The sequence below is a fragment of the Crinia signifera genome, chromosome 19, assembly GCF_055691185.1.
Source record: "Crinia signifera chromosome 19, ASM5569118v1, whole genome shotgun sequence".
Classification (NCBI taxonomy): Eukaryota; Metazoa; Chordata; class Amphibia; order Anura; family Myobatrachidae; genus Crinia; species Crinia signifera.
Window position 1 is genome coordinate 10,074,910 of NC_139226.1, and position 27,214 is coordinate 10,102,123.

The following is a 27,214-nucleotide window of genomic DNA, read 5'->3' on the forward strand; positions in this document are numbered from 1 at the left end:
AGCATGCCTTTTGCCTCTGGTGTGCCTACGTCCCCTAGCAACGCAGAGGATGTGTGTGCCAGCTTGTTGTATCCTGTGAGGGTGCCCAGCGATGCTCCTGTTCCTAGTGGTTTGCCAACTCCGGCAGTGAGTATGAGTGACCACACTGACCTTTACATGACTGACCCAAACCAGAATGACCCTAGACATCCCAACCTAGATGCCCCTGTAGAGTGTCCCCCTTTAGGAGAAAGTGAGGGGCACTGGCAGGGAGTTCAGGATGCTCCGCTCTTTGACCCATCCCTGCCAGGCAAACGGTGCCAAGCTTGCAGCGGCCTTGATGGGGTGGGGGTGGGGAGTGTGCCCGGGCAGAAAGGGTTCATGCCCAGGGTAGTCAGGAAGGCAGAAGGGGATACACCAGAGAGGGTGGGTTCCCCAAGACGTAGGTCCTTTGAGGAGGACAGGAGGGCAGGTCTGACGGTTGTTTCAGATGGGTGCCCGGGAGAAGTGACAGGGGTGCAGTGCCTGGAGGATAGTGTGGGAGGAGACAGGGGTAGGCCCAGACCAGTGAAGGTAGAGGCGACCAGAGGCTGTCCCCGGCCCACAACCCCCAGACAGGTACTGACCTTAGGAACTGTAAGGCCCTACAGACAAGTTGTCCCTGACTCTAGTTTGGTAGTGACGTCCCTTACAGTAGTGACTAGGAAGGGTCTTCCCAAGACAGTGGACTGTACACCTGCTTGTGAGTTGGCATTCCAGTCGCTGAAGGAGGCTCTGGTACCAGCTCCAGTGCTGATGACGCATATTTATTACCAGGACATTGTGGTACGGACTATTGCGTCACTGCACGGACTGGGAGCAGTACTGAGCCAGGAGGAGCCATGTGGGCAGGAGCACCCTGTGGCTTGTGTGAGCAGAATACTGCTATGGTGGGAGGTGGGGTATGCCACAATTTGGATACACTGGGTGGCAATTGTGTATGCAGCAGACCAGCTTTGGCACAGATGGTGCCACTGGCACCCCACTGGGGTGAAGGAACAGCCACCTGATGAAGGTTTGCCCCCTTCATTGGGGGAAACAGACAGACTGTTGTTGTGGGGCCTTGGACTTGGACACTGTGGTGACTGTGTGGACTTTCAGCACCAACCGGATATGGCCCACTGCAGTCTGGAGGAACTGTCTAGGCTGGGGGCCAACACCCCCAGGCACTCCCAGTAACCCCCAAATGGGTTGCGGGACCAGGAGCCAAGTCGTTGGGACATGGCCCTCTGGTTTCCCGCTTGAAGGGGGTGGGGGGGGGGAGAAGTGTGGCCGGAGAGCCCGGCACACGGGGTTAATGGCGGCTACAGCACTGAAGGGGTTAACTCTCCATGCTTTGCCGTTATTCAGAACATGGGCACTTGACATGTTTTAAACTGTATGAGTAGCACTGAGCTGGGACAGGACCCCTTCTGCAGTGCTGATGTAAGTTGTAGCCTGCTGCTGGGCACCAGGCACAGATTATATGTACTTATGAAATATATGTTTGGCACTGAACTAGGACTGCATCATATATTGTGTATATTGTATTGAATATTGAGGAATGCATTCTGGACTTACAATGCACTTTGTACATTTCTGAAGGAAGGAATTTAGCAAATCTTGGTGATGAGGAAATGAAATGCTAATCTGCCCCTCTTGTCAGAAGGTCTGTGAGTGTCCAAAACACAGCAGGGAGTAGGCTCTGTTTCTGAAGCCCTGTGTAAAAGGTGATAAGGAAACAAACTTATGTACTGTATGTGATGGGTCACTGAACCCAGGCCATCCTGTGTGAGGTGTTGGTAATGCAGACATTTGTGTTTCTTTATGTAAACATGTCCAGGAGATAAATATCTCCCCTGTTCCTGGAAGTTATATATTCTAAGGAAATTGGACTCATCCTTTGTAGTATGTAATCATGGTTCGTTATGCACTGGAAGCAGTGGTGTAGCTAGGTGCCACGGCGCCCGGAGCAAAGGCATGTTTCGCGCCCCCCCCTCCCCCCCCAATTTGTAGTAGGTGAGGCTCCTGCACAGTGAAAAGTGGGCAGGGACCAACATTATACCACACACCGTAATGCCCATTGGACATTTTAGTGAACTCTGTAATTCCAATTACACATAAGCCCACACATAATGCCCATGACATACTATATAACACCGTAATCCCCATAACATACTATATAACACACCGTAATGCCCATTACATACTATATAACACACCGTAATGCCCATTACATACTATATAACACACCGTAATGCCCATTACATACTATATAACACTCCGCAATGCCTATAACATACTATATAACACTCCGCAATGCCCATGACATACTATATAACACACCGTAATGCCCATGACATACTATATAACACACCATAATGCCCATGACATACTATATAACACACCATAATGCCCATGACATACTATATAACACTCCGCAATGCCCATGACATACTATATAACACTCCGCAATGCCCATGACATACTAAATAACACTCCGCAATGCCCATTACATACTATATAACACATCGTAATGCCCATTACATACTATATAACACACCGTAATGCCCATTACATACTATATAACACACCGTAATGCCCATTACATACTATATAACACACCGTAATGCCCATTACATACTATATAACACACCGTAATGCCCATTACATACTATATAACACTCGGCAATGCCTATTACATACTATAAAACACTCCGCAATGCCCATTACATACAACACACCATAATGCCGATTACACATTTGACACATAAATGCCACTTACCTCAATGCCAGGGGCTTAATGCTCAATGCCAAGGGGCTTCATGCTCGATGCCAAGGGGGCAGTAGGGTGCAGCAGGGTGGGCGGGTGCAGTAGGATCCAGCAGGGTGGGTGGGTGAGTGCAGTAGGATGCAGCAGGGTGGGTGGGTGAGTGCAGTAGGATGCAGCAGGGTGGATTTGTGGGTGCAGCAGGGTGGGTGGGTGGCTGCAGTAGGATGTAGCAGGGTTGGGGGGTGGGTGGCTGCAGTAGGATGCAGCAGGGTGGCTGCAGTAGGGTGGGTTTGTTGGTGCAGCAGGGTGGGTGGGTTATGTGGTTAGGAGGGTGAGTGCAGCAGGGTGGGTGGAGGGTGGGAGTACACCCATAGTTACAGCCAGGCGCCCCCCCTGCCTGTGCTGACAGAGACAGTGTGTGTGTGCACCCCTCCCCTCTCCTCCCCCCTGCCAGTGTGCACACTGCCGCCCGCTCACGGCTCTCTGCGCTGTGTCCGGGAGAGATATGCTGCTACGTAAAATTCATATCTCCCGCTGGACCGCTAGCCAATAGGCGCTCGCGGTCCAGCAGCCATCAGTTGATTGGCTGCTGGACCGCAAGCGCCCATTGGCTAGCGGTCCAGCGGGACCCGTGAATTTTAAATAGCAGCAGGGAGCATGTCTGGGTCACCGGACGGAGTGGGGAAGCGGGCGAGCGGGTGGGCGGGCAGGCGAGCGGGCGGGCGGGCGAGCGGGCGGGCGGGCGGGGAAGCTGGCTGGCTGGCGAGCGAGCTGGCGGTGCCACAGCACAGCTCCGGCGCCATGCAATAATCCTGCGCCCGGAGCGTGTGCTCCGCCGGCACCGCCCTCGCTACGCCTCTGACTGGAAGTAACATGTCAGTTTGAGATAGGGTTACCACCTAGTCCCTTTAATTCCGGACACATATTAATTACACGGGTTCTGTGGCTGGCTGACTTCAAGACTCCACTTCACCTGATTTTAAACTGCCACAGAACCTGTGTAATTAACATGTGTCCGGAATTAAAGGGACTAGGTGGTAACCCTAGTTTGAGATGCAAATTGTAAATGTATGTTGGAGGATCTGACAATGCAGTGTATTTTCTGTCTTGATAAGCAGGGCCTGTGAGCCCAAGTATTTGTACTTCTGCCTGTATCTGAATGCTGTAACATCTGTATGCTGTATACCTCTGAAAGGAGAAGAGATCTTTTCAGATCTATTGGCAATAAACCATCTTTTGCCCAAGAAGTCTGCTTCATCTGCGACCAACAGAATTAATTGCAATAATTCCGTTCTCCGGCTGTTCTGGGCATAGCATCCAGCGTCTCCGAGTCTCCGCTCTGCCAGCTACCAAAGCAGAGGCCTGGTCCGTGACCAGTGGGGGACTAGTCGACACCAGCAGTGTGTCGACGCAGGTAGTACTCAGGGCCAGCGGTTAGGCCTGAGGAGGTATCCGTGGTTCCAGACGCCACGTAGGAGGAGTCTGGTGGTGGCAGCGATAACCCTGTCCACTGCGTAGTGGGTGGAGTCAGTAACAGGCGGTTACTGACGGTAACAGGGAATCCCCTATTGGCCAGGTCCCGTGAGACCAGGAACCGCTATCTGAGGACCCGAAGGGCGTAGCCAGAGCTAAGGGCAGGCGTCCGGTCACAGAACCTTAGAGGAAGAAGATAAGGAGATGGAAGTCCCCTTCATCTCCACTTTCAATAATGAATCCACCCAAATCAAACATATCATTAATAAGAACTATAATCTTTTAAAATGTGACCCTATGTTGAGGGACAATTTAACAAAACCAAAGTTTATCTTTAGGAAAAATAAAACGGCAAAGAATATTCTGGCACCCAGTTTCTACAAAAATACAAATACTGAACCAGACAAATCGAACTGGTTACAATCTATTTCCAAATCACTCTCCGGTTGCTACAGATGTAATAAAAACAGATGTATCACCTGTCAATATATTAGCAATAAAACACAATGGATCACAACAGCTAAAAACAAAACATATAAAATCAAAACATTTATCAACTGCGAAACCTCCTATGCAATTTATATGCTCACCTGCTCATGTAACCTCAATTACATAGTCCGTACCACCAGAGCCATCAAAGTACGCTTCCTCGAACATAAGAGGAACATCTTAAACAAAAAATTGGATCACAGTGTATCCAGACACTATTTCCATCACCATAACGGTGACCCAAACTGCTTGAAGGTCACATGACTGGAACACATTAAAAATACAGAGAGAGGCGGTGATCGCTTCAACATTCTCAGCCGCCAGGAGATCTACTGGATGCATATCATGAAATCAATACATCCGGAAGGTCTCAACGATCAAATAGAATTGAATGTATGCTTATAAATGAATTATAACCTGTCACAATACTGTTGTACTGCTTGCCTACCAGCTCGGGAATTGGCTCGACCTAACACAGAGGTGCGGAGTCTAACCGTGCTGAGGGTTTTCTGCCAGTGACCCCTCCAATTGGGATTTGGGCTTCTGCGGCACTCGACACGTCGGTCGCGGTCCTCTGGTCAGGTTTCCCTTATGAGCTGGAGACAGAGGCGAGGTATATGGAGAGGTGGTTGTCTAGCCAAATCGGTATCAGTGCGGTCAGGTAGGTACCCAAGGGAGAGTCAAAGAGAATCCAAGGTCAGGCCGGGTCATACACGGGTAACACAGTTCGCGGGACACTGGGATGAGACGGAGGGATGGTCAGAGAAGCACGCTGCGGTCATACATGGGATAGCTCAGATAAGGTACAGAAGGGTCAGGCGGAAGAGTGGTCAGAAACTTAGCCGGGTCAAATATAGTTATCAATGGTCAATACAATACTGGGAGCACGAGGACGCTTGAGTAGGTGTGAGCCTATACTCTGGCAGGGATTGCCTGGCAGAGACTTCCTTTTATTTTGCAGGCTGACTACGTCAGAACCTGCTGTCCCCTTTAAATCCCCGAACACGCGGCGCGCGCGCCCCTAGTGAGCACGCGCCCGCATGCCCGGAAGCCGCGCTTCAGGACGCCGGAGCTGCGGCAGAGACTTAGGGGAATGACGCTGCCCTATCTGCTGCTTCCTGGGACCCCGCGCTCGCCGCCCGCGCCATCCACGACCCCGGACCCGGTAAGAGACTCCTGTGGTCCGGGAGACTGTGACATTACCCCCTACCCTAGGGGTGGGCACCGAATACCCTATAAAAAGGCTTATTGGGATATTTTTGATGGAAGTTATTAAGCAACCGTGGAGCGTGAATCTCAGATGCCCTAACCCAGCAACGTTCTTCAGGACCGAATCCTTTCCAATCAATGAGGAATTGAACACCTCATCTAGAAACCCTGGAATCCAGAATCTGATTTATTTCGTACTCCTCATGATCTCCTACAAGAATGGGTGCGTAAGAATGTTTGATAGTAGAGAACTTATTGACAATAAGTGGTTTGAGAAGTGAAACATGAAAAACGTTGGGGATCCAAAGGGATCTAGGGAGTTTGAGTCTCACTGCCACAGGATTGACTACTTGAAGGACACGAAAAGGACCGATGAATCTTTGAGCTAATTTCATGGATGGGAATCTGAGTCGTAAATGCCTCGTGGAGAGCCATACTCTATCTCCGGGTTTAAACTGGGGAGCATCTCTCCTTTTATAATTGGCGAAGCGTCTATAACGATCAGAGGATTTACTAAGGATTCTCCACACTTTAGACCAAATGCTAAAAAAATTCTTAACCGTATGCTGAACGGCTGGCAATGTAGTAGAAGACTTGGAAAAGAATTCAGGAAGATTGGGATGGAATCCATTCTGAATAAAGAATGGAGAATGCCTGGTGGATTCATGGTACAGATTATTGTGAGCAAATTCTGCCCAGGGGAGTAGGGATACCCAATTATCTTGATTGGCTGACACGTAAACTCTTAAAAATTTCTCGAGGTCTTGGTTGACCCTTTCGGTTTGTCCATTGCTCTGGGGATGGTAAGCCGAAGAGAAATTGAGTTTGATGTTAAAAGAAGCACATAAAGCTCTCCAGAACTTGGAAGTGAATTGGACCCCTCTATCTGATACATTACCGTGCAACCTAAAGATATCTTTGAAGAAGATCTCAGCTAGCTTAGGAGCAGATGGAAGACCTTTGAGAGGAATGAAGTGAGCCGCCTTAGAAAAATGATCCACCACCACCCAGATAGTGTTACAACCCTGGCTGACAGGAAGTTTGGTGATGAAATCCATTGAAATGTCAACCCAGGGGTGACTTGGAACTGGAAGAGGCTGAAGTAACCCAACCGGAGCTTGTGACACCGACTTATGTTGGGCACATGTGTCACAGGCAGCCACAAAGTTCTTGACGTCCATCTTTACTGATGGCCACCAGTAGTTTCGGCAAATGATCTCCGTAGTCTTCTTTGTGCCAGCGTGTCCGGTGAAGTGAGAGCAATGGAACCAACGCAAGAGTTTAGTTCGAGATTTTGAAGGCACAAACGTCTTCCCTACAGGAATCTTAATTTTCTTGGAGGATGCAATAAAACAAGATGACTTTAAGATGGGCTTCTGGTCATTTAACTCTTCTGACGAAGCTGGCCCAAAGACTCGAGAAAGTGCATCTGCTTTGATATTCTTATCTCCTGGACGATAGGTTAAAACTAGATTGAACCGATCAAAGAATAAAGACCATCTAGCCTGTCTGTAATTGAGGCAATGAGCAGTTTTAAGGTACATCAGATTTCTGTGGTCAGTATAAACCGTCACTGGGAATTTTGCCCCTTCTAAAATATGACGCCATTCTTGTAAGGCCAGTTTGATGGCCAACAACTCCTTGTCTCCCACTGCATAATTTCTTTCTGAAGGTTGAAATTTCTTGGAAAAAAACCCGCAGGCATACCACTTGTTAGCATCATCTTTTTGGGAAAGAACTGCTCCCACCCCTACTGATGACGCGTCAACTTCCACAAAAAAAGGCTTGTTAGGATCAGGACGCCTCAGAATGGGTGCAGATACAAAGAGTTGTTTAAGTAAGGAAAAAGCTTGCTTAGCCTCTGAAGACCACTCTTTAGTATTCTCTCCTTTGCGAGTAAGCTTAGTTATTGGAGCCACCACAGAAGAATAGTTTTTAATATACTGTCTGTAAAAATTGCAAAAGCCCAAAAAACGTTGGATGGACTTTAAACCCACCGGTTGCGGCCAGTCAGATATTGCAGATAATTTTTTGGGATCCATCCGTAATTCCGAACCTGTAACAATGAACCCCAAGAAAGGCATCTCTTGCTGTTCAAATGAGCATTTCTCCAGTTTACAATACTACCGGTGTTCTCGAAGGCGAGAAAGTACCTCCTGAACATGATGCTGATGTACATGAAGATTCTCTGGAAAAATTAAAATGTCGTCTAGGTAGACAATTACAAACTTGTTTAAGAGGTCTTGGAAGATATAGTTCATGCATCTTTGGAAGACTGCCGGGGCGTTGCTTAGGCCGAACGGCATTACTAGATACTCAAAATGTCCATCCCGCGTATTGAAGGCTATCTTCCACTCGTCTCCTGACCTTATTCGGATCAAATTATACGCCCCGCGGAGATCCAATTTAGTGAAAAAACTTGCCCCTTTGATCTTGTCGAAGAGTTCAGAAATTAGAGGGAGGGGAAAACGATCCTTTATAGTGATGGCGTTAAGACCCCTATAGTCAATGCAGGGCCTGAGACCCCCATCTTTCTTCTTGACAAAGAACAGGCCTGCTCCTGCCCGTGACTTGGATTCCCTAATGAAACCCTGCTCCAGATTAGCCTTGATGTATTCTGAAACTGCTTGAGACTTAGCCATGGATAACGGAAATACCCGACCACGATGAGGAGACTTCCCAGGTATTAAATCGATGGCACAGTCCCAAATCCTATGGGCTGGCAGTCTCTCTGCTTCTTTCTTGCTGAAAACATCCGAAAAGGCTTGATAAGGTGCCGGAAGCTTGATCCCAGGACCCAGCTTGGTGGAGGAAACAGTACAGTGACGTCAATACAAAAAATGGATGGCTGGATCACCCTTGGGCGCAGCTGCTAATGGGTTTCAAACACCTGATGAGGAGACACCACTCCTCCAACAATACATCCACCACACAAATTTTTCAAGTGGAGACCCTATAGCGCTTATAACAAAAAATATTTTTACAGTACTTCCCTTTTATTCATTGGGTCTTATAGGACAGATGGGTGGAACAGAAGATCCTTGTAGTCAATTTTTCATTGATGATAGTTCATGCAAAACAATAGAAACAGAGGGATCATGTAATTGAAATCTGTCCATACAGCAAGTGGGTTAATGCACCCGTGCAGGTGGGCGGGATTTTGTGCAACTGTTTCCTCCACCAAGAAATGGAATATGAAGGTAAGCGTACCCAGACTCACATCAAAGATGTGGCAATTAAACACATCAAGGTATCTTTTAATTTTTGATGCGTACCCCAACTCACACTGTGTGGATGTTGTATTCGCACATAAAGGTATCTTTTAATGGGGAAGACAAACGATGTTACCAAGGGGATGTGTACCCCAACTCACTGGAAAAAGGGCTGTGCCGTTCACATCAAGGTATCTTTCAGACCACTCAGTAAATGGATCATAAAAACTTTAATGTCTTCCACATCCAGAAGTACATATCATACAAGATAAAATGAAATAAAAAAACAGAGTAATCACTGTGACTGCCGTGTAGAGGGAAAGATGGTGAAACGTGGAATTCTACAACCTGGGGGGTCTTCCGGACGATCCGACCAGGGAGTGTCTTCAACCAAGGTCCCAATCTAGATGGCAGCAGTCAGCAAGCAATCACCTTCCTCTGATCACACAACGCGTTTCGATCCACTCTGGGATCTTTTTCAAGTGTACAGAGGTGTATATAACATGGGGTTTATATACCCTATACACAGGAAGTAGGAAAACTTTCTGTTCCTGTGTTTCATAAAATATTCAATTAAATAAATACATATACATCCAGTAGTGACACCTTAACAATAATTCATAAACATTCGGGAATTGGCTCGAGCTAACACAGAGGTGCGGAGTCTAACCGTGCCAAAGGTTTTCTGCCAGTGACCCCTCCAATTGGGATTTGGGCTTCTGCGGCACTTGACACGTCAGTCGCGGTCCTCTGATCAGGTTTTCCTTATGAGCTGGAGACAGAGGCGTGGTATATGGAGAGGTGGTTGTCTAGCCAGATCGGTATCAGTGCGGTCAGGTAGGTACCCAAGGGAGAGGCAAAGAGAATCCAAGGTCAGGCCGGGTCATACATGGGTAACACAGTTCGCGGGACACTGGGATGAGACGGAGGGATGGTCAGAGAAGCACGCTGCGGTCATACAGGGGATAGCTCAGATAAGGTACAGAAGGGTCAGGCGGAAGAGTGGTCAGAAACTTAGCCGGGTCAAATATAGTTATTAATGGTCAATACAATACTGGGAGCACGAGGACGCTGGAGTAGGTGTGAGCCTATACTCTGGCAGGGATTGCCTGGCAGAGACTTCCTTTTATTTTGCAGGCTGACTACGTCAGAACCTGCTGTCCCCTTTTAAATCCCTGAGCATGCGGCGCGCGCGCCCCTAGTGAGCGCGTGCCCGCATACCCGGAAGCCGTGCTTCAGGCCGCCGGAGCTGCAGCAGAGACTGATGGGAATGACGCTGCCCTGTCTGCTGCCGCCTGGGACCCCGCGCTCGCCGCCCGCGCCATCCACGACCCCGGACCTGGTAAGAGACTCCCGTGGTCCGGGAGACTGTGACATAACCTTTGTTACTCCATCCCTAATCTATGGATCCATTCATGTATTCATTTATTATTTATTTAATATGATTATATCTGAAATCCACAACCTGGTCACCTTTGTTATTATTAATCCCTACGTATACATACCCCACCCCCCTTCCCCCCCTTCCCACCCCCACACCCCTTCCCCCATTCCCTCTTTACCCCTAGTATACGATGTTGTTGATGTTTACAAATAAACATCTTCGATATATAAACTCAGATTACTGCTATATCTATGCATTATCCATAAAGACACATCGCTATATGGTTCTTGCATCATACATTACTTTATATATTATTATCTCAGTCGGTATAGTCTATTTATTTATATTTATTTTTATTTTTACTTTTATTTTTATATTTATATGTACATTCTTCTATTCACTCATGTTATCAATACTGTATTGCTCCGTCCTTTATAAGAGAATCTAATCAAGGTTCCATATAGTCAAAAAAGCTCCTCTATTAATCCATATATAGGGTCTTATTCTGGTTGATGCGTACATTTCCAAATACTTTCGGATGGCGTTTTTTAGCCGTCTGCGCATGCGTGGGGAACGCTATGCGCATGTGCCACGCATGGTCTCCGTACTTGTACTCACTAATACCATACAGAAATGTGCACCGCAATCACTCAAAAAATATGGGCGTCATTCGGAAATACACAGGGGCGTACTTTCAAAGTGGGCTAAACTGGGCGGAAACATGGGCGGACACGAGGGAGTGCACTCATTCTGGTACGCGTGCATTCGGACAGCACACCGAATGCACGCAAACAAAAAGGCAGGAAATATGCGGTGTTCATAAGCAAGTATTGCTTTGCGGACACCACCATACGCTAGGCAATCGGAACGCCTAATTAGTACAACCAATGTCAGCTGAACACAATACAATCCACTCCTTTACTCATTACTCATTAATTACACGCTTGTCAGTGCTTCAATTGGAACCATTGCAGCTTAAATGGACCATTACTAAACACACACATATATGCTGCAGTTTTCACACACTTTTACACTGCAAATAATGGACACAACTTACTTTTAATAATAGAAATAGACATGTCACTTCTACATGTATCAATTAAACCACACATTTGGGGGCAAAAAAAACACATTTATTACAAGAACTTATTAAATAAAATGGAAACTGTAACAAATTAAAAGGTACCATGCCAGGAGTATTCAAAAATAATATCTAATAAATAAATGATTTTGTGACATACATAGCCACAGCAGAATCATTAGGAAAACATCAGGTGGCTTCACAACAAAAGTATAGCACCAACACTTCAAGTACAGCACACAGTAATGCTAGCCGAAAGAGGCCAACAGGGGAACCAAACATGACATTCGAAACGAGGGCAAATGTGGGTACCCTCTGCACGGGATTGGACACAGGAAGCTGACACACACAGCTCAATGAAAGATTTGGGAAGACATAAGGGTGGAGATTAATGCGGACACAAGTTCATTTGCGGGCACGTTTGGCCCTGGTAGGCTCCTTGCCACGTGCAGCAGCTCTTCGGCCACGGCCATGTTCGGATGGTGGCCCAGGTGGAGCAGATGCTGGTGAGGGGGGGATGGTGTTCCCCCTCTGCCAGCAGGGAGTGCTGCTGGTGGGAATGCACCAGAAACGAATGACATTAGGACCCTATTGCTGGAAACTAGCTCCACCATAAGCTCATTATGGTGGAGGAGGAGGTCATTTTGGTGCAGGGCTTGATCTGCCAGCACCTGCAGGCTTGCAGCAATTGATTGCTGGGCCTCAGCCATAGCCTGCAGGCTCCCAGCGATTGCCTGCTGGGTGGTGACCAAACCCTGCATGACCTCCTCGGTCCTACGCATCCGCTCTGATGCTAACTCTCCCTGCTGGTGAATGTGGCCAAGCACCTGCCAACACCTGTCGTATTCGGGGTTGGCCGGTGGCTGCTGCTGCTGCACGTGCCTGGCACTGGTGGCAGGTGGCACAGACTCCTCTACCTCCTCAAGAGATTCTTCACCAAGCGGTGGGGATGCTGGTGAAAGAGAAAATTACAATTACAACACATTCCAAGCAAATTAGGACCAACTACGTATGCCATGGCAAATAATTACCTTCAACAAAAAAAGCAAAGAATTCCGCTGGGGACTCGCTATCCATGGTGCTCACCCCCCGGACTTTCTCTACTGCAATGCAGCACTCTGCCATCTCCTCCAGGGGGGTGAGCTTCAGTTTTGATGGCATGGGGCCAGCCCCAGAGGTGTGGCTGTGTTCCCACCGCTTGCTCAATTTCTTCTTGAGGTTGGTTTTGAAGTCGTGCCACCTGCAATCAAAGTTTACATTTTACTACATGTCACTCCTCATGTTTGCTGTACCATTCATTGCAATCTGCAACAGATTACAACATGTGCTTCATTACACACAACTTACAATCATTGAAAATATAAAAACAACCCTTAGAGCAGTGTTTTTCAACCACTGTGCCGTGGCACACTAGTGTGCCTTGAGCTGTTCTCAAGTGTGCCTCCAGATCTAGAGATGCCCAAACTAGTTTACAGCCACCACCAGTCCAAGTGTTATTTACTGGTCTCTTCTTTTCATTTACCTCTGGGGACCAGTGTGATTGTTTTTTATATGGGGGGCAATAGGTTGGTTTTTGCCCTGTGGGGATCTCATGGTGTGCCTTGGCAATTTTAAAATCTTATTTAGTGTGCCAAAAGGTAAAAAGGTTGAAAATCACTGCCTTAGAATATACATTCACACTCACCCTACAATAACTATCAATTACATGACATGGCAAACATGTCTGTGGATCCAAGCAACGTGACCGGCCATTTCCCAACTTCATCTAACATTTATTTTAAACATTACTGGTCTTCTACACATGAACTTGCCTCTTCTTAACGTGCTCCGTCTCACGAACTTGTGGAGCCACCGCATTAATCTCCGCAGTTATGTCCTCCCAAATCTTCCATCTCCTTGTGTGTGTCAACCGGTCCTGTGGACACTCGATCCAATCCCGTGCGCGGGGTATCAGGATGGCAAGCTCCTGCGCTTCGAATGCCATGTTTCTGCTGCTTGGTTCCTCCATTGGCTTATTTCGGCCACGCCCACGGCCACGGCCACCTGTCGCTGTACTTGAAGTGCTGGCCAGGCTACTCTGTTGGGAAGCCACCTGTTGTGTTCCCAATGATTCTGCTGAGCCAGAAGATGGGCCAGCTGCTGCTTGGGCTGATGTGGATGGTCCAGCAGCCTGCTCATCTGCCCCTGGCTGGTCTGTGCTGAGGGGCACATAGGAGGTGATGGAGTCCATGCGTTCCAAAATATCCTGGCACTCCTGGTCAGATTGTGAGCCAGCCATGTTTGCAACAACATTGCAGTTTTCTAGCACACCTTTATATCCGATTTCTGTAATTGGCGTACATCAGTGACACCCTGCGTTCCGTACGGCCGCGTAGACCGTGCGGCGCATAGGCCACGCCCCTACCAGCAAAAAAAAAAAAAAAAAAACAACCTGGCAAACTTAGTAAGTCTGATTTAGTAGCTAATTGCAGATTTGTACACCAATGACCAACTAAAACTGTGGTCAGACATGAAATGTATATGTGAATGTCCATTTGTACTGTGCACTTCTTTGGTATGTACTACAAATTACACTAACCATTCCATATGTAAATCCAGTCCACCACTCAGGCAATAGTAATCAGTGCTTGCATCCAAATCACATGTGAAAGGTGTCCAAATACTGGCTTGATGCTAGGTACATTTCATTCCACATCTCTAGTGTGGGCCAGTTCAAGGTAAGTGTACACATGGCACCATGGCCTAATATTGGGAAAAGGTCTTGCACTATTTGCTATGTTTCTGCTGTATAGCTTTCACTATAATAAAGCTGTTTAGTACCTTGCAGAGTTAGGTGTAAATGGCTAGTGATGCAGACTATTTCACCTGTTCTTTTCACCCATGTTTGGTGAATGTAATAGATTATATATAATGGGTTGCAAACTTCTTTCACCCTGTCTGTTTAGGATATACTAAGTAATGGCATGGTCTGCTCAACTATGCAAAGGTACAGCAAGTGTGGTTTGGCGATGCAATCTGTTAGCCGTCTGTTGTGGCGCATACACGCTGTTAATGACAAAATGAACAATAAAGTTAATACCAAATATCACTCTGAACAACCAATTACAGGACATGATTGCTTGAATTGTGCAATTGCTAAGATGGCGGCCTATGGTAGAGCAGCACCCTTCTCTGCCGCGGAGCTGAGGGCACTGGTCTCCGTTATGGAGACCAGGCTGGGGCATGCGGGGCCGTTCATAACGAACCGCCAGAAGCGCCAGGCGTATGCCGCTGCCCACAGGCGCATATTCGCGCGCACCCAGGTGCGCAGGACCATCGCCCAGCTGGAGCGGCGATGGTCTGATCTGAGGCGCCGGCAGCCAGAACAGCTCCAGGAAATAAGGGCCAGCATAGCACGATGTAAGTGTTTACACATTAAATGGCCAATTGTACATTAATGCTTCCATTACCTTTTTTTTGGCAATAAGGTAACCTGGTTGATCATGAGTTAAACATGGCATACACTATCTGTGTGGTACTTCATGTTTGACATGCTGTAATGTGGGTCTAATATGTCATTGTGAAGATACGGGGTTCTTCAATCACTCAGACACCGAGCAGATGAAACCAAAATATGGTTTATTTTTATCACAGCACACACATGTAGATGAAGACAGGAAAAAGATTCAAATGGTAGCATAAAAACATCCGGGTAGCAAAGTCCTTGTAGCATCACAGTCCAAAGCACAAAACTATCACTCCTCCCCACAGCAGTGACAGCAGATAAGTCCACACGATACCTAGACAGAGCATAACCTCTTAGTCCAGGACAGTCCATCAATTCTTCTTCCTGGCTTGTGTGCCAGTCATTTTAAAAACTTCCAATTTCCCACGGGGCTTAAACTGACAGTGGGCCGGTACTTGGTTCGGATTGGTGGACCCCAGAGTCAGACACATCCCCCCAGGTAATATCCAGCTGGCCATCTGCTGCAGCCCCCCTGCTGGGTCGGTTCCAGTAAGTCTGCTAGTGACCAGTGATATGCAAGGGAGTATCAATACAACGAACAATAACCAGCTGATTACGTTGTGTGGTGGTCACCCCCTGTGGACAACCTTCCTGTTGATAGCAGGGGAATTTGATCACCCCCTGTGGTGCCCGGTTCCACTAAGTCTGGTATTGCCCAGAGGTTTACAAAGAATTGTAAACCCCCCTGTGGAGATGGTTCCTCTGCTATCTCTTTCCTGTAAAAAGCAGCACAATAGCAGGGTAATTGGATCACCCCCTGTGGAGATTGCCTTTTGGGAGGACAGTTTATGATAACTCTTTTCCTGTATGACCAAGTAAGGGCACGGGCAAATGGTATCAATGGTATAATGCTTACATGAATAAAGTCCTGGGAAATACAGACATTACATTTCTGGTGGGATTATACAGCCTAATAATAGATGATCTGGAAATACACACAGATTTGGGGGATATAGACATATATGGAGAACAAGAGGGTACAGACGGACTAAAATAGTACATTAATTACTACACCTAATAAAATATCATAATTACAGTCTTACGATCAGTTTGATAACCTCACATTCCTTCCCCTACTATTTTAGTTCCTGTACCAAGTTGTTCTGGAACCAATAACAACCTGTAGTGGGATGCAGAGCAGAGAATCTGAGGTTTGGATCTACCACCTGAGTCCCACAGAGTGGCATCATACCAAACCCATCTTGTAAAAGGCGGCTGGTTTGCAGAAGCAGCAAGGGCAATATCACAATAGAAGTTATGCATGTTAACTAACAAGTGAGTTAGCAATCCCCCGTCCTCAAATGCTGGGTACCCCCCCTCTGCAACATCGTAAACTTTCACACCGGGCACACCTATAGGGTGTGCTACTACTTTTGTCTCTGGCACAAGGGGGCAGGGAGCAGTTTCCACCTCCCCCTCTTGCCCAAGGAACATCTGCCAAACGGCAGCCCAATATCGGAGCCCTGGCCCTGGCACTTCCGCCACTCTGTCAAGTCCTTCCTCCCTCAAACCCAAACTAGGGGCATGGCAAATTTCAGTACAGCATTTGGTCTCAATGCCCAGGGCTGAGAAGGGACCCTCAATCAGGAACAATTCCGCTGGTGGCTGCAGGGCAGGCTGGTCCAAGGCCAGTCCTACCCCCTCAAAAGCCTGGGTCTCACCTGCCGCTTCCTCTGCGCAGTCCTCAGTCTCCAGGATAACCACCTTCCCCAGCTGAATATGCTGGGCAGCCTGAAGCACGACATCATCTGCGACTGGTATGCTTGTGGCCTGGATGTTGTCGGATACTCCTCTAACCACGGTGATCTCCTCCTGGACGCAGTCCTCATAGATCCCCTGGCAGCAGGTTAATAATTCTGCATCTCCCACCTCAGCAAAAGGGAAGCAGTAGTGCAGCTCCTCCCGGGGTGCCTGGCTCACAGGCCCCACTTCCTTCATTTTGGGGATAACCTTCCCCTGTATAGAACACTGAGCAGCTTCTCCCCTAGGCTGTGGGAGAAGCTGTTGCAGGCGGTGCCTTTCATCACGCCCCCTGCGACACTGATCTTGCCATGCTGGGGTATCCAGGAGCCCGCGATCAATCGCCTCTTCCTCTGCCACCACGAAGCACTTCTCCAGACACTGCAATTGTTCCCAAACACTCAACTGTGCACCGAAATGGAGGATCCATGCCCGATAATCAGCAAATGCATTTGTAGGATCTCCCTGATCGTGAAGGATCTGCTGAAGGATTTCCCCGCGAGTGCAGGATTGGATGGGTATACCTCGCAGCTGACATTCTGCTATCAGCTCCTCCCTACTCATTTCTTCAAGGGCAGTTAGGGGCCCCCCTGACAACGACCCTTCTCTTGCGGTAACAATTAATTCTGTGGCAGACCCCTCGGTTGTCTGCCCAGATTGCAGTAGCCCCCTTCTAGACCTTTCCTCTGGTTCTATCTGGGGCATCAATTTATTCTGGACTTGTCCTTCAGCCTCAGAATATTGACCTCTTTGTAGCATCTGGGTAACTGTAGCAATCACTTCCTCTGTAAATTCTACAAACTCTGGCTCCCCCAGCAGATTCCACGAGGTGGCCTCACCTTTACAGTGCAGGAATGCATCCCCCAGGTAACACAACTTGTCCTGTATGCTTGATACTCTCCACCCGCTGATCATCTGCTGAGCTTCTTCCCAGTACTCCCAGATATACTGCATTTTCCTGACAATAAATAACAGATCCGGCTTCCCAGCCTGCCGATACACTGAAGAACCTCCATCCCTGAGCTCCTCTGCTCCAGGGGTCTTGAGGCATCGATTTTCTTTCCTTGGAAACATTTTCCCTTTCACAGGACTGACACCTGCTCACTTGCTGAACATCACCTTATTGCATTTTCCGTTTCCTTACATACGGTTTGATCCTCTGTTCTCTGTGCTTTCTGTGCTCGATGGTTGGTGTCTGAATGATACCACTGTCGCTGCCGCCAAATGTGAAGATACGGGGTTCTTCAATCACTCAGACACCGAGCAGATGAAACCAAAATATGGTTTATTTTTATCACAGCACACACATGTAGATGAAGACAGGAAAAAGATTCAAATGGTAGCATAAAAACATCCGGGTAGCAAAGTCCTTGTAGCATCACAGTCCAAAGCACAAAACTATCACTCCTCCCCACAGCAGTGACAGCAGATAAGTCCACACGATACCTAGACAGAGCATAACCTCTTAGTCCAGGACAGTCCATCAATTCTTCTTCCTGGCTTGTGTGCCAGTCATTTTAAAAACTTCCAATTTCCCACGGGGCTTAAACTGCCAGTGGGCCGGTACTTGGTTCGGATTGGTGGACCCCAGAGTCAGACACATCCCCCCAGGTAATATCCAGCTGGCCATCTGCTGCAGCCCCCCTGCTGGGTCGGTTCCAGTAAGTCTGCTAGTGACCAGTGATATGCAAGGGAGTATCAATACAACGAACAATAACCAGCTGATTACGTTGTGTGGTGGTCACCCCCTGTGGACAACCTTCCTGTTGATAGCAGGGGAATTAGATCACCCCCTGTGGTGCCCGGTTCCACTAAGTCTGGTATTGCCCAGAGGTTTACAAAGAATTGTAAACCCCCCTGTGGCGATGGTTCCTCTGCTATCTCTTTCCTGTAAATAGCAGCACAATAGCAGGGTAATTGGATCACCCCCTGTGGAGATTGCCTTTTGGGAGGACAGTTTATGATAACCCTTTTCCTGTATGACCAAGTAAGGGCACGGGCAAATGGTATCAATGGTATAATGCTTACATGAATAAAGTCCTGGGAAATACAGACATTACATTTCTGGTGGGATTATACAGCCTAATAATAGATGATCTGGAAATACACACAGATTTGGGGGATATAGACATATATGGAGAACAAGAGGGTACAGACGGACTAAAATAGTACATTAATTACTACACCTAATAAAATATCATAATTACAGTCTTACGATCAGTTTGATAACCTCACACTCATTTTTTTGGATGCATGATGAATGAACAAATCATGTGCCTTATTTAACACACTGCATTTTGATTTTCCTTACAGCACGTGACCGTGCAAGACGGGCCCGTGAGCAGGGCCAGGAGGAGGAGGCCCCTGAAGAAGTGGCGGAGGAGGAGGCCACAGAAGAAGTGGCGGAGGAGGAGGCCACAGAAGAAGTGGCTGAGGAGGAGGCCACAGAAGAAGTGGCGGAGGAGGAGGCCACAGAAGAAGTGGCGGAGGAGGAGGCCGCGCAAGAAGTGGGCCTTGAGGAGGCCATTGAAGAAGGGGCCGAGGAGGAGGTGGCCTCAGAGGGATTGGACGAGGAGGAGGCATGTGAGGTGGTGGAGGAAGAAGGAATTGGTAGGTAAACATAAGGCATCATTAATAATTGGTGTTAGTATTATTTGTTAGCTACCACTGGTGAATCTAGTGTGTTTTACTCTATTATTAATTAATAAACAAAAGTGGGATACAACAGACACACTTAGGGGTTATAGGGCCAAGCAAAAAACGTTTAATCTGGAAGCTCACGTAGGTGATGAGTGTTTATTTATGGAGGGCCTTTCTATACAAGCACAAATAAAACATCAATGGAGTATGATCAGGCGTGATTTATAATGGAGTGACAAGTGGGCATTTCCCCTGGGCCCCCCTCTAGCCAGTTGGCCTGTGTTGTTGCCATGTATTTTGCAAAGCTATTTTGTAGGATGGATTGACTTTAGAAATTGTTTGGTGTAAGGAAGCGGATTAGTGCAGCAGTTTCACCTATCTGGCAATGTGACAATGATTCAGGAAGTAAGGGGTAGAGGGACTAGGCTAGCCTTTAAATGTGGTATCCATCCATCTATCCATCCATCCATGTATCCATCCATCCATGTATCCATCCATCCATCCATCCATCTATGTATCTATCCATCCATCCATGTATCCATCCATCCATCCATCCATCCATCCATCCATCCATCTATGTATCCATCTATGTATCTATCTATCATGCAGTTTAGCTATTAAGCAGTGACATGCAGGTATATATGTATGGCAAAATGTGGCATGTTGTATTGGATGTAGCTTTCTAGTAGATTGGTGAGTGTTAAGGCAGGAGATTTTTATCAGTCACATATTCAGTAGTGTAAGCCAGTGTGTGTGTGTGGGCCCATTTTTATTTTTACCATTACAAACAGTATTGCCTATGTAATTGTTTGTATGTATGAATTATCATGCTGTAGGTACTTAGGATTGACTGTACAAGGTCAACCTGAATAGCATAATTAATGTTGTTCCCCCTTTAACATGCCCACAGATCCCCAGAGGCAAGAAGGCGAGGGCTTAAGAGGGGCCCTACTCAGGCTGCGGCAGCACCTTCTTGTTATGGCCGCAGAGGTGGAGGCAGTATGTGACCTGCTGCTGTAAATTTTTTAAATTTTTACGTTGTTGTTATTGTATAATAAATATTTTTGTTGAAAGTTCGAAGTGGTCTGTCTGTTATTGTTTTATTTTACAGTATAAATATAACTATAAGTATATAACTTTAAATAATGGTGTTTAGTTATGTAAGGTGCAAAAGGTAAAAACATATGCATAGATAACACATGTGCGTAAAGGGTCAAGAAAAAACGTTGTGCACTTAGCATGATGAAAGGGTTAATCTAAAGTGGTAGTCAAGTGTTTCATTATCAATTAGATAAATAATAGATGACCATTAGAAACAATCCCTTTTTAATGAGGTTGCCTAATTGCATAAGCGGGTCATGGTACAGATTTGGGTCTTATGAGAATAGTGTTGATTTGAGCGTAAATACACCGCATCGGTGCGTACGGCCAGGTTCCCGTACGTTCTGACGCGGTAAGACCGTGCTTACGCTGTAAGACCGTGCAGAATCTGTTCGTGTGCACCGCACACGCAAGGTTTGTATGTCGTCCGTACACACGCCCTCTTCTTAAAGAGTGAGTTCGACCGAATGCGGAGGCTCGGGGGGCGTTTCTACAGACGATGTCCGCACAGCGTGGCGTGCGGCCCGCTCTGTAAGAATTCGGGAAAGTACGCACCGATCAGAATAAGGGCCATAGTCCCAAAAAACTCCTTAGCAAGTGTATATGGTCTAACTATAGTGATCGATAGTTCCCCCTTGTGGTGATTTTTCTAATAACATTCACATTATTGTGATAATTTGCACTATTAAGAAATGACGGTATATATGAGTCATAATCTATATTCCCTTTGCGCCAATGACCAGCCCTTTTGGGATTTAGTAATATCCCACATTTATCCTTCTCAATATTGAGCAATATTCTTTACGGACACCCACCAGCGCTATGGGGAATAAACCAGGAAGCAAAATACTCCCGACGTGCGTGCCACGCATCGGAAATGCGTGTTACACCGGAAGTGACCTCCTGGCCTTACCTAGAAGCCGGCGTCAGTACACTAAAGAACAGTGCACCGTCTACACATACTCCCCCTCCAACCTCTATCGAGCACCTGACCACCGGAGCGCGAAAACGCGCATCCAATCCCTGCACACTGAGTGCTTGTGCAGCAACTATTAAACGCCTCCATTATTTAACATGGTGCGTTCCACAGGCCGGAAGTTGGATGCAGCGTGCGTTCCAACGGCCGGAAATGGAACGGTATAAGCCTATTTTATATGTTTTATGTGTATATTATGTATATGTACAAGTTTTGACTGCCTGCTATTCGATCACCCTATATCTATCTCACTTAAGAGATGTAGGGAAACTTATTATTATCCTTATTTTATTTTTATGATCATTTGGGTAACTGTTTCCTGTAATGTGATGATGCACTTCCTGTTAGTAGGTATATAAACCTACAGCACACTACTATTGGCATACCTTTGAGAAAGTTGCCAGAGCACAACAAAACGCATCAGGTTAACCCTTGTCTGCACCATTGTGATTACAACTTCGGATACCCACCTAATACCCCTTGGACCAGCTACCACTTTGTTCCCCACGGACTCAGCCATCCCCACCTTTTCCAACTTGGATGTACAAATTGGGACTAAACACCTGCTAATTTCCTGGAGCCTCTTATCCGAGCAGTGAGGTATATACATCTTGCCCACCAGTGGAAAACAAGACCAAGGCCTCCAGCAGGACAAACCGATCCCTATCAGTACAAGCTGTATCCGGATTCCCTTTCCCCTGCCCCTTCCCCATCCCCCCTCCAATTGGGGACCGCAAATCCTTAACAAGAAGGTAGCAAAGTCTGGAACAAGCGGGACTCACTTAAGTATCCTACACTTACTATATATATAGACAAGTGGTTTACTGTATGCCATATCTCTCTCAAGTGCAATATCTAATTTTAGTCTTAACTGTATGTGCATTTATAATGAATGTGATTTTAATTGATGTGGTAATTAAATGTATTTTTATTTTGTGATACCCAATTGATCAATATTCATTTCTTAGGCTTATTTAAGTTTAAGATCTAGTATAATTTATCACTTCGGCGCTCTACACAATTTTTGTTTTCCCCTTAAAGCAGTGTTTTTCAACCACTGTGCCGTGGCACACTAGTGTGCCTTGAGCTGTTCTCAAGTGTGCCCCCAGATCTAGAGATGCCCAAACCAGTTTACAGCTACCACCAGTTCAACTGTTATTTACTGGTCTCTTCTTTTCATTTAAAGGGCCAATGTACTTTATTTGTGTTACCTGTGGGGACCAGTGTGATTGTTTTTTTATATGGGGGGAAATAGGTTTGTTTTTTTCCTGTGGGGGCCAATGTGTTTTGCCCTGTGGGGATCTCATGTTGTGCCTTGGCAATTTTAAAATCTTATTTAGTGTGCCGCAAGGTAAAAAGGTTGAAAATCACTGCCTTAAAGCATAAAACAAGTGTTTAAACTGACTCAGACCTTAATTTGAATTCTAACCCAAAAAAATTATTGCTCATATTTAGCACCAGGTACATATAATTTCCCCTATAGTGCAAGTTACAGATATCCAAAGTAGTGCTTTTAGCAAAAAAATGTCCATTCTAGAATATTTGGGTTTTGTAATAATTTATATCACAGATATATGGGTAAGGACGACTCAACCAATAAATGTCCTAAATAAAAAAAAAAAAAAAAAAAATTAGTTCTGGAAAATTTATACTGCGATACAAGTTTGTTTAGTGACAAATTTAGAGGTTTAGATTTTGGAAAGAGAATCAAATATTATAAATAAAAGTTTTACTATTCTATACAGATACTCACTAACTCCAGTCTCAGTTGTGCCTGTTATCCCTCCGATGCCTTGCTCCCCTCCTAAATTATGTGATAAGAATATCAATAAGCTTTTATAGAAACTATCACTTTTCAATAAAAATAGTAACATTTTTTTCCTGTACTTGTTTTTTTTTATTTCTCTTTCAGACAGATATTTTGGAGCATTATGTATTTGAATGGTAACATTTTCTGTTGTTTATTATTGATTGTACCAGATATATACTGTACTTCACATGTCTGATTCACATGTGTTAATCACTTCAGTCTATACTCACTTTTCTATACATGAAATTTACTAAATATATAAGTTACCTGGAATCAATTGATTTCCACCAGCTACAAAAAAAAAAAAAAATATATTAACTATAATTGTGATTTAAAGTTGTAGCCATACACCTTTTGAAAAATGACAATTGGAATTTAAGAAACACTGTGACTAAAAATGATAGTAATTAAATATTTATGAATATTATTAAATATATCAAAGAATCTGACATATCTACTAAGAGAAGTGTTGGACTATTTCACCAACATTAAGAATTGTATTGATAATCTAAATATAAAATTGATTAGACCTTGTAACAATAGTATCTTGTGTTTGAGACAATGTCACCAATACAATAAATACATGTAAAAGTTGAGTATCCCTTATCCAAAAGCATTTGGGATAATGGAATATTCTGTATATTTTAAAAAGTTTTAAATTTAAAGGAGGTATTTTAAAGACAGGGCCATTGGACAAGCACAAAATCATTTATATTGTATAAACACATCAAACACATAAAAAACACAGGGGGTCATTCTGATTCACTCGGAAAGGCACAATCACTCTCTAAGGGACAAAACCATATGCACTGCAGGTGGGGCTGATGTAACATGTGCAAAGAGAGCTAGCTTTGGGTGTTTTATTGTTTCTGTGAAGGGTAAATACTGGATGCTTTATTTTTACACTGCAGTATAGATATCAGTTGGAAGTACACCCCCCACCCAAATCTAACTCTTTCTGTACGGGATACGGTCATATTGTCTACAAGCATTAGGTCTACACCACTAGGTCGACCTGCATTTAGGTCGACTTTCATTTAGGTCGACTTTCATTTAGGTCGACATGCATTTAGGTCGACATGACTGAAGGTCGACATGACAGGGTCATTAGGTGGACAGGGTCATTAGGTCGACTTTTATAAGGTCGACAGGGTCATTAGGTTGACATGGGGAAGGTCAACAGGCAAAAGGTCGACATGGGGTCATTTGACTGTTTTATGAGTCAACATGTGCCGACAGGCGGTATTTCATGCCCTACTATCCACTACGGCATGGTGGGAGAATAAAATAGTGTGCCGAGCGTAGCGAGGCACCGTGGCCGAAGCATGGCGAGCGCAGCGAGCCATGTGAGGGGACGCAGTGCTATGTTGAGCGGTAAGGTAACTTTGAGCAACTTTGAGGCTGCCGCCGCATTGCCTGCCCCCCGGTGGAGTGTCTCATCAATCACTGCGTGCACTGTCTCCTGCAGTGCACGCACACACCCCCGCGTCCTGACTCCTGCCGTGTCCTGGGTGGTATGGAGGAGTGAGTGCTAACTCTCTTCCCTGACTCCCCCCCCCAGCCGCACCGCAACTCCCGGCACATCCCCCCGCATGCTGCATCGCCTGTTTCTCCCCCCCCCCCAGCCGCGATGCAACTCCCGGCACCCCCCCTGGAGCGGGTGAGCGGCCTGCACCTTCCCTGAACTTAGTATATACACGGGTGCTTTGCAAATATTTGGGTGGGGCATGCTGCACCTTGTCCCGCCCCCCCTGATTCCATTGCTGTCATTGAGTATGAATGACACATTCTAACATTATGGTGAAGGCTTTAAACAATTAGGAATAATTGAGGATATACATAGACCACACATCACACACACACACACGTACACATTGTACACGCACACACACTCAGTACACCACATATGCACACATAGCACACAACACACACATATATATATATATATATATATATATATATATATATATATATACGTAGCGCACCTCACACACCTACACATTGGACAGATACACACAACAAAACACACACATAACACACCACATGCAGTACAACACAAACCCTTATACACTACAACACACACCCGAAAACAGTACAACAAACACACAGAACACACACACACTTAAACATTGTGCAGATACAGAAACACACAGAACACACACAAACATTGCCAGGATACGCACAGCACACTACACACCACACTTGCCTACTTTTGAAAACTAGTTTCAGAGAGATTATAGTTTGTAGTAAAATTTTCCACAGCGTCCCATTGAGGGGTTGTGTCATCCTCCACCCAAAGGGCGTGTCTAGTTCCATATATGGAGAGATTGTGAAAAGAGATTGGGAACATGGCACATAGAAGCGTGGGTGTGCACTGCTACATCTGAGAGGAATCTTTTAAAATTACTTATATGCAAATGTAGATGAGCCCCAAAGTGCTGGGAAATGGTGCTGATGATTCAATGTAAATGTATCTGTCTCTCATTCCTTTTTTTCCCCAAAAATGTAACAGTGTAATGTGGGCTAGGTGAAATGAGGGATATTGTAAGACTAATGAGCGAGAGAGGGAGATTGCTGCTATTTCAGGGAGTCTCCTGCAGAATGCAGGAGGGGAGGTAACTATGGTGTAACAGTGTAATGTGGGCTAGGTGAAATGAGGGAGATTGTAAGACTAATGAGCGAGAGAGGGAGATTGCTGCTATTTCAGGGAGTCTCCTGCAGAATGCAGGAGGGGAGGCAACTATGCTACACACACATATATATGTAGCGCACCTCACCAACTTACACATTCGGCAGATACAGACAACACAACAAACACATAACAAACCACTCACAGTACAACACGCACCCATATTCACTACAACACACACCCAAAAACAGTACAACACACAGAACACACACACTTAAACATTGCACAGATACAAACAGCACACTACAAACACACACATTCATATGTAGCACACCTTACGTACTTACACATTGCGCAGATACACACAACACATACACATAACATACCTCTAACAGCACAACACACACCCAAATTCACCACACACACCCAAAAAACAGTACAACACACACAAAAAACACACTTAAACATTGCACAGATACACAAAGACACAACACACGCATACACATACTGTATATACATAGCACACCTCACACCTATGCATTGGACAGATACATACAACACAACACACACTACCACATACACTACAACACACACACAAAAACAGTACAACACACACAAACACAGAACACATAAAAAATAATTTGCCATTTATTTAACAGTCTGTATCGGCAAATAAAAACTGTACCTAATGTACTGTTTTTTTTTCTTTTTTTTTCTATTATCCGTCTCTCCAGTCCTCCAGCCTGTCACTGCGCTCCCCGGCCGGTTGCACTGAGAAATTTTGTCCTGGCCAATGCACCCGTTGATCAATACAAAGTGGGTACACTGCACTCACCCTGTTAGTCAGTTGGATGTTGGGCACTGATATGCCTTAACGGTTTCCCAGACCCTCTTGGTTCATAGATAATGTTTGATCGATGGGCATGAGCGCTGCATGCATTTGTTTGAAGTTATGAGTGTAAGAAGTTGAAGAATAAGACAGAGATGAAGATTTGTCACGTTATAGTGTACAATTTACTCAATAAATCATGAAATAAATATGTGTAGATAGAAGTACAATCAAGAAATGAAAGTAGGATTAAAAAGTAAATTCTGATTCAAACTGATAATTGTTTGGATGGCGGTGGGTTGTGAAGCAAATCTATAGGTGTGGGGGGAATGGATATTGGTGGCATAATTGGTGTTTGGTACACCT

The 27,214-nt window shown here is 45.8% G+C and overlaps 1 protein-coding gene across 1 annotated transcript; it reads left to right on the forward strand.

Annotated features, from left to right (window-relative positions):
• The first annotated feature begins 9,128 nt into the window (after positions 1-9,128).
• Positions 9,129-20,532, forward strand: LOC146042445 (uncharacterized). The gene is made up of 3 exons (XM_083162436.1): positions 9,129-9,141; positions 19,177-19,473; positions 20,414-20,532. The coding sequence occupies exons 1-3, from the start codon at positions 9,129-9,131 to the stop codon at positions 20,521-20,523; spliced, it is 420 nt and encodes a 139-aa protein (XP_083018562.1). The 3' UTR covers positions 20,524-20,532.
• The last annotated feature ends 6,682 nt before the right edge of the window (positions 20,533-27,214 follow it).

What these genes read in the sequence shown, in the direction of transcription:
- LOC146042445 (XM_083162436.1), top strand. An exon ending in GGTGGAGGAAGAAGGAATTG is followed by an intron (nt 19,474 to 20,413) that starts GTAGGTAAACAT and finishes ACATGCCCACAG; the next exon opens with ATCCCCAGAGGCAAGAAGGC.